Below are 13437 nucleotides of genomic sequence, written 5' to 3'. Positions count from 1 at the left end.
CAGATATTTCCCTACTTCATCTGGGTTCTGAATTTGTTCATTTGAAAATTCCCAGGCTGGGGGATCAGAAAATTCCTTCAGAGTTCGGCCAATTCTCTCCCATTCTCTACACCACTCAGGATTTCCCACACCTGAGTCTACTTCTGGGGCAGGGGTCTCGTTGGCTCCTCTGGATATCTCAGCCCTCATTCTAGAGAAGTTGCAGACCGTATAGAGAAAGCTTAACAGCTGAACTACCAGGAAATTGACCAGGAAAGTGGTATCCTTAACACTCAGGGGAAACTGGATATTCTCAAAGAGGAACATAACAGATTCAAAGGAGAAGAAGGAAAGAAAAGGCTGAAAAGCCTCATCTCCTGCTCTTCCTCTAACAAACTGGGTGCAATTACCAATAAACTCCCAAAATGTGCTACTGGGACTGGGAGGCAGGGTCGGGCGAAGAAACCGTAAGCCAAACATACCTGACAGAAACTTCAGTCGTTCTATGAACTTCCTATAAATCATTATCACCAAGCTCAGCACAATAACCATTCTAATCCGTACCCCTCTACTGTGAAAGAGGGCAAAGACAGGTATTAAAACCTCAAAAACTTTTAGGGACCGGGTCCACATGAAGGCCTCCACCCCGAGAGATATTATGTATCTAAACAACATGGCTACTGACTGCTTTATCCCAATACAGAATAAATACAACTAAAAATACAACCAACAATCAGTTCAGGTTTTTCCACTTTCTCTTGCCCCTGTTCAGGCGCCAAAAACTGTATTTGTCCTAGTTTAGGGCAAATTAGGGAGGAAAACTCCAAATGGGGATTTCCCCAGGGAAATGCCCCTCCCCACCAACTGGTCTGGGAAAAGGAAAAAAAAATTCCTTGGAGAGAAGTGGAAAAAGCTGTTTATTTAACAGAAATTGAGTAATATTAAATAATTAAACCTCTTGCTGTTCGATGGGATGGCAAATCTAGGAAGAAAAGTCCTTTTCATGTGGTGTAGCTCGGCTTGCTCAGGTTCTTATCAGTCCCTCTGGCGCTGGAAAGTGCCGAGGCCCAGGCCCCAGTGGTCCACAGGCGTGAGGTTTGGCTGGGTGTTCAGTCCAGAGCAGGCTTGCACAGATCCAAGAAAAATGGAAAAAAAAAACAACAAAGGTCCAGGGAACTCCTCTGCCTCAGCTAGCTAAAACTAACTAAAAACTAGAGAGAAGCTCTGTCCTGATGTCTGTCTGTGCTGCAGACACCAGTCTAAGAGCGAGATGTGTGGGAGTGATGTTTTTCTTTAACACAAATTACGCGCTTCTTCTTCTTCTTCTTCTTCTCTTGCTATCAAAGCCAGTCTTAAACGTGCAGAATTTAATATATAACATAAACTAAACAATTGGAGATACCAATATCATAAAGTCACCCCAAGACAGAGGGGCAACATGAACCCCACTGGGACCTTACCCCAGAGAAAGAGTCAGGTGGACCCTGACTTAGAAAGAGGGTCAAGTAAACCCTGACTTGGATAAGAGAGTAAGAAAGTTGAGTTGTTTTGAGGTTTTGTTTGGAAAGAAGCGAAGGTAATTTTTTTTTTTAAGAGATATTTTTTTGGTAAGAGGCCAGGAAAGTTTACTTGTGGTCCAGATTTGTGTTGCCCGTCATTAAATTTTAGTTCGGGTAGGGGCACCTTATCCATTTAGGTTGAGGCCTGGAAAATATGGGAGGGTGCGTGAGCAAGAAGATGAGTACTAAGAGAGATAAAAGAGCCAAGAATATTCCTCCCAATAGTCCCTTAGAAAAATTATTGGACAAATGGGACGATTGGGAAGTAACAAAAGAGCTAGATAAAATAAAGATGATCCACTTTTGTGTGGAGGTGTGGCCTAACTTGAACCTACCAGAACGGTGGCCATGGGTCGGGACACAGGACCTGTGGATGTGCAGGCAATTGAATGAACATCTGAAGGCACAGGACGGGTCTGACCTGGAGGAGATACGGTATGCTGCATGTTGGTTGGAGAATGTAGTAAGAGATAGAGAGATGAAAATCTGTACGTTACAGCATAAGGGAGAGAGGAGTAGAGAGAAAGAGGAAAATGGGAAAAAGTGGGACCCCCTTGACTACTTGCCCCCTCCAGATTTTCCTGCTGTTTCCCAAAGTGCACCTCTGGCTCCCTCTCAGGTTCACGTGACCCCTCCTACAGCTACCCTTCCTCTACCACCTCCACCCTTCCCAATGACTACCGTTCCTATAACTCCTTCCCCAGTCGTCATTCCCTTATCTCCTCCTAATTGGGATCTGAGCAAGCCAGCATCGCCATTGTCACTGTCACCTCTACAAACTTCCGGTGATCCCCCACCTACTGTCCTCCCACAGTCTGATACTACTACTAGCCCTCAACAGGGATTTACATCCCAAGCAGATGGTCCTAAGGCAGATGACGGACCGTATTGTAATACTCGGTCCAAGACTTTCAAGGCAGAAAGGCTGTTCCCTCTTAGGGAGGTTCCTATGGGAGGGGCAGCTGGTGGCATTGGGTTTGTGAACGTTCCTTTAACTGCTTCAGAGGTCAGAAGTTTCAAGAAGGAAATAGGGAATTTGGTAGAGGACCCAGTGGGAATAGCTAATCAAGTGGACCAGTTTCTGGTACCCAACACATATACGTGGGGAGAACTTAATTCAATCTTCAACATACCATTCTCCCCAGAAGAGGTCCGGCTAATAAGAATGACGGGAATATGGATTTGGGAACGAGAAAATATACCAGGACCCCCGGGAGATCAAAAAATACCCATAGCAGATCCCAACTGGAACCCCAATGAGGAGGAAGGGAGGAGAAATATAAGAGAATATAGGTCCTTGATGGTGAGGGGCATAAAAGAGTCAGTCCCCAGGGGAAGTAATACTAAATTGGCATTCGATGGTTCGCAGGAGAAGGATGAAACTCTGGCAGCCTGGCTAAACTGGTTAAAACGGAACTTTCAGCTGCATTCAAATATTGACCCAGATGGCCCGGAAGGCCAGATGCTCTTAAAGGTGCAATTTGTGACAAGGTCTTGTCCGGATATTAGGAGAAAATTAGAAAAGATGGAGGGCTGGCAGGAAAAAGATATTAATGAGCTCCTGAGGGAGTCTCCCAGAGTGTATCTATGGACAGAAGAAGAAAAAACTAGAACGAAAGCTAAGATAATGGTGGCAGTTGCCAGAGAAAGTGCAGGGTCGGAAAAAGGGGCTCTGGCAGCACCCAGTCGAGAGAGACCGGGGCCAGCAAAACCTTGGAAGTGGTATCCGGAAAGAACGGGGAAACCATGGGTCAGACGCTGCTTTTATTGTAATGAGGTTGGGCATTTTCAAAAGGACTGTAAAAAGTTACAGTTTGACGAAGCCATTGCCCGAGAACAAGATCTTTTAAAAAAAGTTTTAAAAGGGGATGATTAGGGGTGTCGAGGGCTTTATATAGTAGAGGACCCCATGAAACATCTGACAGAGCCCTTGGCAAACTTTGAAGTGGGTCCATTGAGAGAGGACATGGAATTTTTAATAGACACTGGGGCTGAAAGATCTAGTATAAACAAGTTGCCATCAGGAGTCATCCTAGGTGAGAAGACCTGTGAGGTGATAGGGGCAGAGGGGAAACCATTTAGAGCTCTGGTGGTTGAAAATGTGGAAATAAGAGGAAACTCTAAGTAATGCAAGGTGAATTTTATTTACTTACCCAAGTTAGAAAGTAACCTATTGGGGAGAGACCTTCAGGTTCATCTAGGTGTGGGAGTAATCCCTGAGGATGGGAAGATGGTGGTAAGAATTACGGCACTTACCCAAAACGAGATGGAGAAAATTAACCCAGAAGTGTGGGCTGGCCAAGGAAAGAGGGGACTCTTGGGGATATCCCCAGTAGTGGTGGAGATGGTGAAAGATACCCCACCAGTGAGAGTTAAACAACACCCCATCTCACCGGAGGGAAGGGAGGGGTTGGCCCCAATAATCAGACAACTATTAGAAGAAGGAGTCTTAGAACCCTGTATGTCCCCTCACAATACACCCATTTTAGCTGTAAGGAAAGCCGATGGAAGTTACCGGCTAGTACAAGACCTATGAGAAGTCAACAAAAAGACTGTCTCTAGGCACCCTCTTGTGCCGGATCCCTATACACTCCTCAGCAAGGTGCCGAGAGAGCATCAATGGTTTACCACCATAGATTTGAAAGATGCCTTTTGGACCTGTCCCCTCGCAGAGGAGAGTAGAGACTGGTTCGCTTTTGAATGGGATGATCCCATTACCAGAAGGAAACAACAACTTAGGTGGACACGTCTCCCCCAAGGATTCTCAGAGTCTCCTAACCTCTTTGGGCAAGCATTGGAGAAGTTGTTGGAACAATTTGATTTAGAAAAAGGGGTACAACTCCTCCAATACGTAGATGACCTACTAGTCTCAGGAGAGAGCCAAAGTCAGGTAAAAGATACCAGCATACGGCTTTTGAATTTCTTGGGCAAACAAGGATTGAGAGTATCACAGAGTAAATTACAATTCGTGGAATCAGAGGTAAAGTTCTTAGGCCACCTGATTGGAAGTGATTATAAAAAGCTGAGACCGGAGAGGATCTCGGGAATCCTGTCCATTGAGCCCCCAAAAACTAAGAGGGATGTGAGGAAACTGCTGGGGTTGGTAGGATATTTTAGGTGGTGGATAGAACGATACTCAGAATGTGTAAGATTTTTGTATGAGAAGTTGATCAGCCCAGAACCCATACTCTGGACGGAGAAAGACGAAGCGCAGCTGCGGAACTTAAAAAGCAAATTATGTACAGCACCAGTCCTGAGCCTTCCAGACCTAAGTAAAGGGTTTGATTTATTCATAAACACAGAGGGTGGAGCAGCATATGGGGTACTGACCCAGGAATGGGGAAATTGCAATAAACCTGTGGTGTATCTATCTAAGCTACTGGATCCAGTGACCAGGGGATGGCCAGTGTGTCTGCAAGCAATTGCGGCTACTGCTATCCTACTGGAGGAGGCCCAAAGATTAACACTATATGGAAAGATAGAAGTGCATACCCCACATGATTTAAGAACAGTGCTCAGCCAGCAAGCACAGCAATGGCTCACTGATGCCCGAATTTTGAAGTACAAAATTATTCTGATGAATATTGACAATTTGGAGATTGCCACCTCTAAGTGTTTAAACCCAGCCCAGTTCCTTTCTGGGGAACCCCTAGAAGGCTTAGAACATGACTGTATTGAGCTTATATCGTTACAAACAAAAGTGAGAGAAGATCTGGAAGACAGACCTTTACCACATGGTGAAATCATGTTTATAGATGGATCCTCAAGGATGACAGAGGGAATGAGGGCCTCAGGGTATGCCGTAGTAGACGGGAAAACAATGCGGGTAATAGAAAAAGGAAAATTGCCATCAAATTGGTCAGCACAAAGTTGTGAGCTTTATGCTCTAAAAAGAGGTTTAGAATTGCTGGAAGAAAAGTCGGGAACCATTTACACAGATTCGAGATACGCATTTGGAGTAGTACACATGTTTGGAAAGATCTGGGAAGAAAGAGGTTACATCAACTCGAAAGGGAAGAATATAATTCATGAGAAATTAGTTAAACTACTCTTAGAAGCCCTAAGAAAACCAGCAGAAATAGCCATAGTTCACATAAAAGGACATCAGAGAGCTAATACCTTAGAAGTGAGAGGAAATAGGATAGCTGATCAAGCAGCAAAAGAAGTGGCATTAGGGTTGGAAGTTAAGTCTTTCCACTTGGGAGAGGCACAAGAACAGAAGGAAGGGGACATAGAAACAATATATAATGAAAAAGAAAAAGAAGCAATCAGAGAACTGAGATTACGCCAAGAGCGAGGGGGAAGATGGCTGACTCCAGATGGGTGACAGTTGTTAAACCAACCCTTAGCCAGGAAAGTACTCACTGAATTACATGAACAAACACATTGGGGAGTACAGGGGTTATGTGACCATTTCCTGAGGGAGAACCTATGCGTGGGAGTAATATGGGTTGGCTAAAGCTATCACTAAAGTGTGCATAATATGTCAAAAAATAAATCAGAAGGTCATGAGAAAAACAGAACCAGGAGGGAGGGAAATAGTTCAAAGACCATTCCAGAGTGTGCAAATAGATTTTACCGAAATGCCTCTGTTGCAAGGCTATAAGCACCTCCTGGTCATAGTTGACCACCTAACCCACTGGGTAGAAGCATTTCCTATGAGAAAGGGGACAGCCCAAGTGGTAATCAAGATCATATTGGAAGACATCATCCCACGATATGGTTTGGTAAATCGCATAGATTCAGATTGGGGTCCACATTTCACAGCTAAAATCTTACACCAGGTTATAAAGGCGTTGGGGATAAAGCGGGAATTACATACCCCATGGCACCCTCAGAGTTCTGGCAGGGTGGAATGAATGAATAAGTCTTGAAAAAATGTGCTTACTAAGTTGATTGAGGAGACCAAAATGAACTGGTTGAAGTGCTTGCCTTTAGCCCTTCTACGGGTCAGGACCAGGCCTCGGGCGGACCTAGCGGTTTCTCCGTATGAGATGCTGTTCAGGCTCCCATTTCTCACTACGTCCTTTGGGGTCGGGGAACTATGCGGATGGAAAAACAGCTATTCGGGAGTACCTAAAAACTATAGGGAGAGCTCTAGAGGACTTACGTAAAAAAGGTTATTTTCCTCAAACTTCCCCATTAGATGTCAGAGTGCACAACATCAGTCCGGGAGACTGGGTGCTGGTTAAATCCTGGACTATTGCCCCATTGACTCCTAAGTATGAGGGCCCTTTTCAGGTCCTCCTCACGACGAACACTGCAGTCCGGACACAAGAAAGAGGATGGACACACATCAGTAGGGTGAAGGGACCAGTGACACCCCCTGACCTGGAGCAAGATCATCCTAAACCCACAGTGAAACCCCCTCAATGGACAGTGTCCAAGGACCCAGAGACCTTAAAGTTACCTTTCAAGAAGAAGACCTCCAGTAAGGGAGGAGTGTAAAAGACTTTGACCTGAAGTTAACATTGAGTTGTTAAAACTGTAACTACTTTGTAAAAATTGTGATTACATACTTGTCTTGCAAAGCTGTTAATAAGGTTGTGGTCACATTTCTAACTTAAAGATTGTTACAAGGTTACTGTAGTTCGGTGGGAGAGGCGAACTTTGTTTCCACAAAAAGGAGTATTTTAAGGCTCTCCAAAGTGTAGGCCAAAACCCCCGCTAGGATCTCCCCTATAGGGAAGCTGAAAAGAGGATACAGAATAAAGAGAACTTCTCCCATGCGCCCAGGAGGCAAGACCGGGTAGGCTGATCTCCAATGATGGCCTATACCGGACTCCTAGGGAGTGTGGTGTGGCTCTTGCTGATTCGGGTTTCTGAGGGAGATCCATCAGGACCATGTACCAGGTGCTACCAACTTCTTTACCACTAAGAGGAGAGAAGTTCCTTACTGCAAATCCACATGAATCTGAATCCTAGATGCATAAACTCTTCCCTAGCCATGCCATGTCAAGAAGATGGACAGCGATATTGGATGGCTAAAAACACTGCCACATACTGGCAGAGACTACTAGGGGAGTGTCCTGTAGGACAATGGCTGTGTTTTGAGAATGAATTAAGGCAGAATAGACCCATTGACCTGGTAAAAGAAAAGGAAATAACTCATCCCAAAGATGTGGGAGGAGAATTGGACCTTCCAAGAGGGAAAAACCTATTTGTGGACTTAGCAGAGAGAATAAGTCAAGAACTGAATGTAACCAACTGCTGGGTGTGTGGTAACACTCAAATGACTGATATCTGGCCTTGGGAGGGTATTAGTTTAGGACCATTAGAACTACTTAAGTGGAAGCAAAGTAAGCCAAAACTCCCGTCTCTAGGAATAAGAAAAATAGAACAATGGAGCCTAAAGAACAAGGTAATAGGAGAGGAATGTATTTTAAGGAGAGGGGAAGGGTTTGATGTTCCAGTAGGAAACATGGCGTGTAAATGTTATCTGAAGGTTAAAAAGGCAATAACTCGATGGGTACCTAAGGCCCCTGTAAAGTATTGGTCTATAGAAAAAGATTCCCACGGTTGCACCTTTCACAAGGGACATCAATTAAATGAATGTGCAGGCAAGGAGACAAACCCCTTCTAGGCAATAAAAGAGCTGTTTAAATTCTGGCAGTCCCCTTCAGCAATCAGTAATAACTTCTGGGAAACACCGGAACACTTGTTCTGGATTTGTGGAGATGCTGCATATACAAAACTTCCAGGCAATTGGGCAGGCATCTGCACGATCGGGATAGTAAAGCCTGCTTTCTTCTTACTGCCAAAAGAACTTGGGGCAAACCTGGGGATTCCACTGTTTGATGATTTAAAAAAGGACCTAAACCGACAAAAGAGAGGGACCATCCAAATGGGGGGTGACCAAGAATGGAAAGGAAAAATCTGGACCCCAGAAGAGATCATCAAAACTTATGGACCTGCTACCTGGGCCCAAGATGGGTCCTGGGGTTATCGGACAGCAATTTATATGCTGAATAGAATAATTCGGCTACAAGCCGTACTCGAAATTGTGTCCAATATGACCGCCCTGGCTCTAGATCACATCAGTGACCAACTAACCCAAACTCGGTCCATAATCTATCAAATTAGGCTAGCGGTCGACTATCTACTCGCTGATGAAGGAGGAATTTGTGGTAAATTTAATAGCTCTGAATGTTGTCTAGAAATAAAAGACAAGAATGAGGTAATTAAAAATATACCCCAAGGAATTAGAAAAATCGCCTATGTAGGTACCCAGCAGTGGACACCCCTGGTCAACACAAACTGGTGGGATGGGTTCTGGTCTTGGAAGGGAGAGTGGTCGAAGAAAATAACCTTTATTATCATATGTGCAGTTACTGGGCTAGTCTTCTTGCCGTGCATACTTCCTTGTGTAGCCCGATTGATTACCACCTCAGTAAAAGTAAGCCTGGAAGTCCTTGGAGAATTAAGACAGTCAGGAGAAGTAAGTAAAATGATGGCATTAAAAACTCCTGACAGCACAGAACAGGGGGGCGCTAAGGAAATCTATCTCAGGTTTCAAAAACTAAAATAAATCTATATCCAAGATCCTGAGACACCAAATAGAAGCGGGTTTACAACCCGATCAAAGAATCAGAGGGGGGACTTGATATGAATAGGCCCTACCTGGAGTCCAGGTTTCACAAGTGTTCTTTCCAGCCTCTGTTCCAGGTTCTGAAGCATTCCAGTTCTGAGTTCCATGCCAAACTGTTCCTTGTTACCCCTGTCCTATCACAACCAGAGTCGGAGACTTCCCAACACGGCGACCAGGGTTGGAGACTTACCAAGATGGCGATCGGAGCTTATGCAAATCAGCTACCGAAAAACACCATCCCGGACGAAAAACCCGATCCATGGAGCATCGGAACACGAAATAAAGAAACCAAGAGCGATGCCTTGGAGTCGGGATCAAAGGACACTATCCGCCAACTCCGTTCTCCTCGCCATGACTGATAAGAGACTCGCTAGGGATGACACCCCTGGACTTTTGAGCCAAAAGGGGACTCTGGGTTTACCCGCGAGGACGGAGGCCCCAGCTTTGCCTACATTGCACCCCGTAGGAAGAGCTGCATTCCTCCTCCTCCGAGCCACTTCAGGGGAGCATCGGCGGTGTGCGCACGACCCGTCGGGCCCCCACCCCAAGCTGATTCTAATAAAGGCTTTAAAACAGGAGAAGAAGGTCTCCTGGCCCTGTTTTTGTCACCCAGGGGCCTGGGGCTTGTCCTGCTGCCTCTCCAGGGATGTTGCACAGGGCCTGCAAAGAGGGTGGAGAGTGACCAGAGCCAGCCCAGAGCTCCCCAGGCCCCTCTGCAGCTTTGGCCATGTCTATTGACATCTGGCTCCCACAGCCTTACCCGACCCCCTTGCAGTGCCCAGATCCCTAAGGCAGAAGGGGATCCCAATGCACCATGGAAACAGTTCTGATCTGTGCTCCATTAGTGTATTCCTGGCTGTGTGCTCCAGGGCACGTTGGAAGGTACATGTGAATGACACTTCTGCTCATGTTGAGGCGGACACAGGTGTTTCTCGTGCACCTTCTCCCTGCCTGACACGTGCTAATAGAGTCTGCCGAGGTGTGCCTAACCGGTTGTGAGGGCCAGATCTTTGTTGATCTCATTTGACTCATTTCAGTGAAGGAAACTGTAATTTCTTCTTGTATTCAGCACCACGTGTGGGTGTAAAGTTCTGCTGCCACCTGCCAGTTGAGGATTGCTTTGGTCAAGGAGAGGAATTTTTGCCTAGGAAGATTTGGCACTCCAGTTTCTCTTGCATGGCAGAGGCCACCCGAGATCTAAATGTTGCTACAAGTGTCCCGACCTATTTCCAGTATGTACTTAAAAATGTCTGTCTGCAACTGGAGTGATTCTGTGCCTTATTCAGAGATGGTCCATTCTGGCTTTTCAGCGTGAACAGTGATGCTCCCAAGTTTTAAAGTTTTGATCTTTCTCTCATAGATTAAGATGGGGACAGCTCTAGGTGGCCAATAGCTTGGGGTTCATCTCAGAAGGAGAGACTTCATTTGGGGTCACAGAGAAGACGTGCCTTCCCTGCAAGGAGCAGGAAAGAAAATCCACAGCCTCTTGGAGAGGCATACACTTGAAAAAGTTTTTGTAGCCACTGATGCTGTTGAGGAAGGTAGGCAGATGGCAGTCACTTGAGGATTGGTAACTTATGACAATGAGTGGAGCAATTGCCACTGGCTCCCCTCCCTGGCTGCAATGCTGTGGGTTTTGGCAGCTGCATTGTAAAGTTTCTTGGTAGATTTTGGAGTCACTTGCTCTGTAACTGTTCACTCAGGGTTCCCTTAAACAAACACACTGTGTCACAGCAGAGAGTTGCTCTTCATAACGTAGAGATAAATTTCTATGCTTCCTATTTTAAGAGATTGAACTGCTCAAGAACCTGCTGCACGAGATGGTGAGGTTTGAAGCCTCTCTGGAGGAGCTGGAACTCTATAAGGACGGGGCTTGTGATTCACCCATGGATTTGCGCACATGCATGTAGCAAACCGGACTTTTATTTCAGCCAAAGCTTAATGTCACTGTCAGAAAACGGAATATGATTTTTGGCCCATAGTTGTTTATGAATTGTGTAAGCCATTATATAATCAATTATCTAATTGACATGTGTCTAGTAGATGCATTATGGTTATATTGTGTGTGTGTGTGTATGTGATGATTTCATTATCATACCATTTCACTGAACAGTCAAGTTCATTGGAATGAAATCTGATTACTTGCATTTTAAAAACTTGACCCCCAACCCTTTTTCATTTTTTTCACAGGTATTTTATAGGTATATTTCAACATTTTCCTTCCTAATCCATGAGTAAAGGGAGATGTTGGGATTTGACCCAAAAACAACTTACAACCGATTTTGTGGTGAAACAGAGAAAAACTGTGAGCAGCCAACTCACTGGAAAACTGTTAAACGCAGAGAAGCACAAAGTGTTTGATGCTGTTAAGAGTTCAAAATAATAAGGAAAAATTATGGGGAATTTACCTGCCTTGGAACAAAGCATGACCCCCATCCTATACTCTCAGCTCCTGCTCCCCTTCCAGCGTGGCTGTGACCCGGGCTGGCCGTACCGCTCGGTGTCTCTGGACCTCGCAGCATTTCTACGTGGCTGCTGCACCCGGGTCCCCAGTACGACCTGCTCTGGCCGCCTTCCCCGAGCGGTCCCACGTGCACCAAGAGGCTGCTACAGACCACAGGGGCCTCTTGGCTGCAGAGCTGGGTGATGGGAGACAGCAAAGCAATGCCCAGGATGCAGCTGTTCAAGCCAGCCTCGCCTCACGGAGCATTTCTTTCTCACCTGTCCATGGTTCTCTCTGTGTGTCTGTGGTCATTTTTAAACTGCAGGGCTGGGAGGCCTGGCCATTTCACCGGGAGTGCTCACCCTGGGAGCACCAGTCTCTGCCTTGGGAGGAAGCAAGCTGCCACCAGAATAAAAGCGGGGTGGAGCTGCTCCCACTCCAAGGCAAGAGCCTGCAAGGCCCATCCTTTGGGGACTCATCTTCTGTGTGAAGGCACATTGTCTGGCACAGGAAGAGGTTGGTACCTGGTGGAGCAGGGACAATATTCCATTTTCCCCAGGCAGCTCCCTCCTCTGCCCGCTGTAGCGCTGGCCAGGGCTGGGAGAGGAGGGGGAGTGTGTTCAGCACTGCTGCTGGAATGGAGTGGCCCTCTCAGGAGGATCCTGGTTGCTTCAGGGCTTTGCTTTTGCGCTGGTTTGTGTCCACAAAGGAAAGGCATGCAGAAGGCAGCACCATCACCCCAGGCCTGTAGTTGGGAGTCCATCAGCTTTCCCCACAGTGAAAGTGGTTAAGGTCTCCTTAACCAAAGGAAAACAGCACCACTACAGATGTACAGAACAGCAATTTATCCACCAGGGCCTTCTGACACACTTTGCCCATTATGTGTCCAGAGGACTCCAAGTACTGACTTTACATGTCCACAAGTGTGGCCAAAGCTACACATACAGAGCAACACCAAGTTCTCACGGTGTACCAAGAGAAACAAAGATTTAATAACATTATTTCTTAGACAACTGTTGGGGATTGTTATAAATCTGTATTATTATACAGATATTATATATTGGCTTTCGCAAGTATTAGGATGAATATTATATGTTAAATACTTTTTGGCTATGTATTGGTGTCTAAAAATGCTCGCTCGCGGTGAGAGACTTCTCCAGGGTCAAGCTGTTCAAGTATAAACAATTTATTATAACGGTAAAGAGAGGGACCTGTGTCCGCCACCAGCCTTGGCATTCACATGGTCCAGGGGAGGGGAGAGAGAGCGGGGAGAGCAGGAGAGGAGAGGCTGGAAAAGGGGAGGAGGGAGGGAGTAAGAGAGCAAGGGTCTTGTTACAATCCATTATATGCTTTCCTATAGAGAATATTCTAATTCTTAGTAACCAATCACTATGAGATACACCCACTAAAGAATTTACGTACAGCCTATGAGCTTCCCCATATTAACATACAGTGTTGCATTTTAAACTCTAAAAAGCTTTACAAGTTCTTTCCTTGCTTCTTGTCCTTTGGACTTTCTATCAGCAGAAGAACATTGTTTTACCAACCAGGGATTCTTCTTTAGCTGGCTAGGCTATTGTTCTTTGGTCATATAGCAACTAGTACCCAGCATCTTATGACTCAAAGCAAGCTTTCATTTCTATTTCGATTCTAGGCTTCATACCTTCAGAATCTTTTGTTAACCAATCATATTCACAAGGTTTCCCTGTTTCATCTTTCCCAACACTATGTATGTACTTTTCCTCTTGCTAATGAGAGGAATGATAAACTTGTCTTTACTAACAAGCTGTGGGTCAGTTGATAAGATGTAGCTATCAGTGAGAGACGACAGAAACAATGGGATGGATTCCAGTAGAAGATCAAAGAGG

At 45.6% G+C, this 13437-nt stretch overlaps 1 protein-coding gene across 1 annotated transcript; it reads left to right on the top strand.

The window, feature by feature from the left end:
* The first annotated feature begins 1330 nt into the window (after nucleotides 1-1330).
* Nucleotides 1331-11028, top strand: LOC117245066. The gene is made up of 2 exons (XM_033517536.1): nucleotides 1331-10667; nucleotides 10915-11028. The coding sequence occupies exon 1, from the start codon at nucleotides 1693-1695 to the stop codon at nucleotides 3412-3414; it is 1722 nt and encodes a 573-aa protein (XP_033373427.1). The 5' UTR covers nucleotides 1331-1692; the 3' UTR covers nucleotides 3415-10667; nucleotides 10915-11028.
* The last annotated feature ends 2409 nt before the right edge of the window (nucleotides 11029-13437 follow it).

Source organism: Parus major, chromosome 12 (assembly GCF_001522545.3).
Source record: "Parus major isolate Abel chromosome 12, Parus_major1.1, whole genome shotgun sequence".
NCBI classification, from domain to species: domain Eukaryota; kingdom Metazoa; phylum Chordata; class Aves; order Passeriformes; family Paridae; genus Parus; species Parus major.
Note: the sequence above shows the minus strand (reverse complement) of the source record. Positions and strands in the feature narration are given on the sequence as shown.

Coding starts and splice junctions, on each gene's coding strand:
- LOC117245066 (XM_033517536.1), top strand. CDS start 1,693: ATGGGAGGGTGCGTGAGCAAGAAGATGAGTACTAAGAGAGATAAAAGA.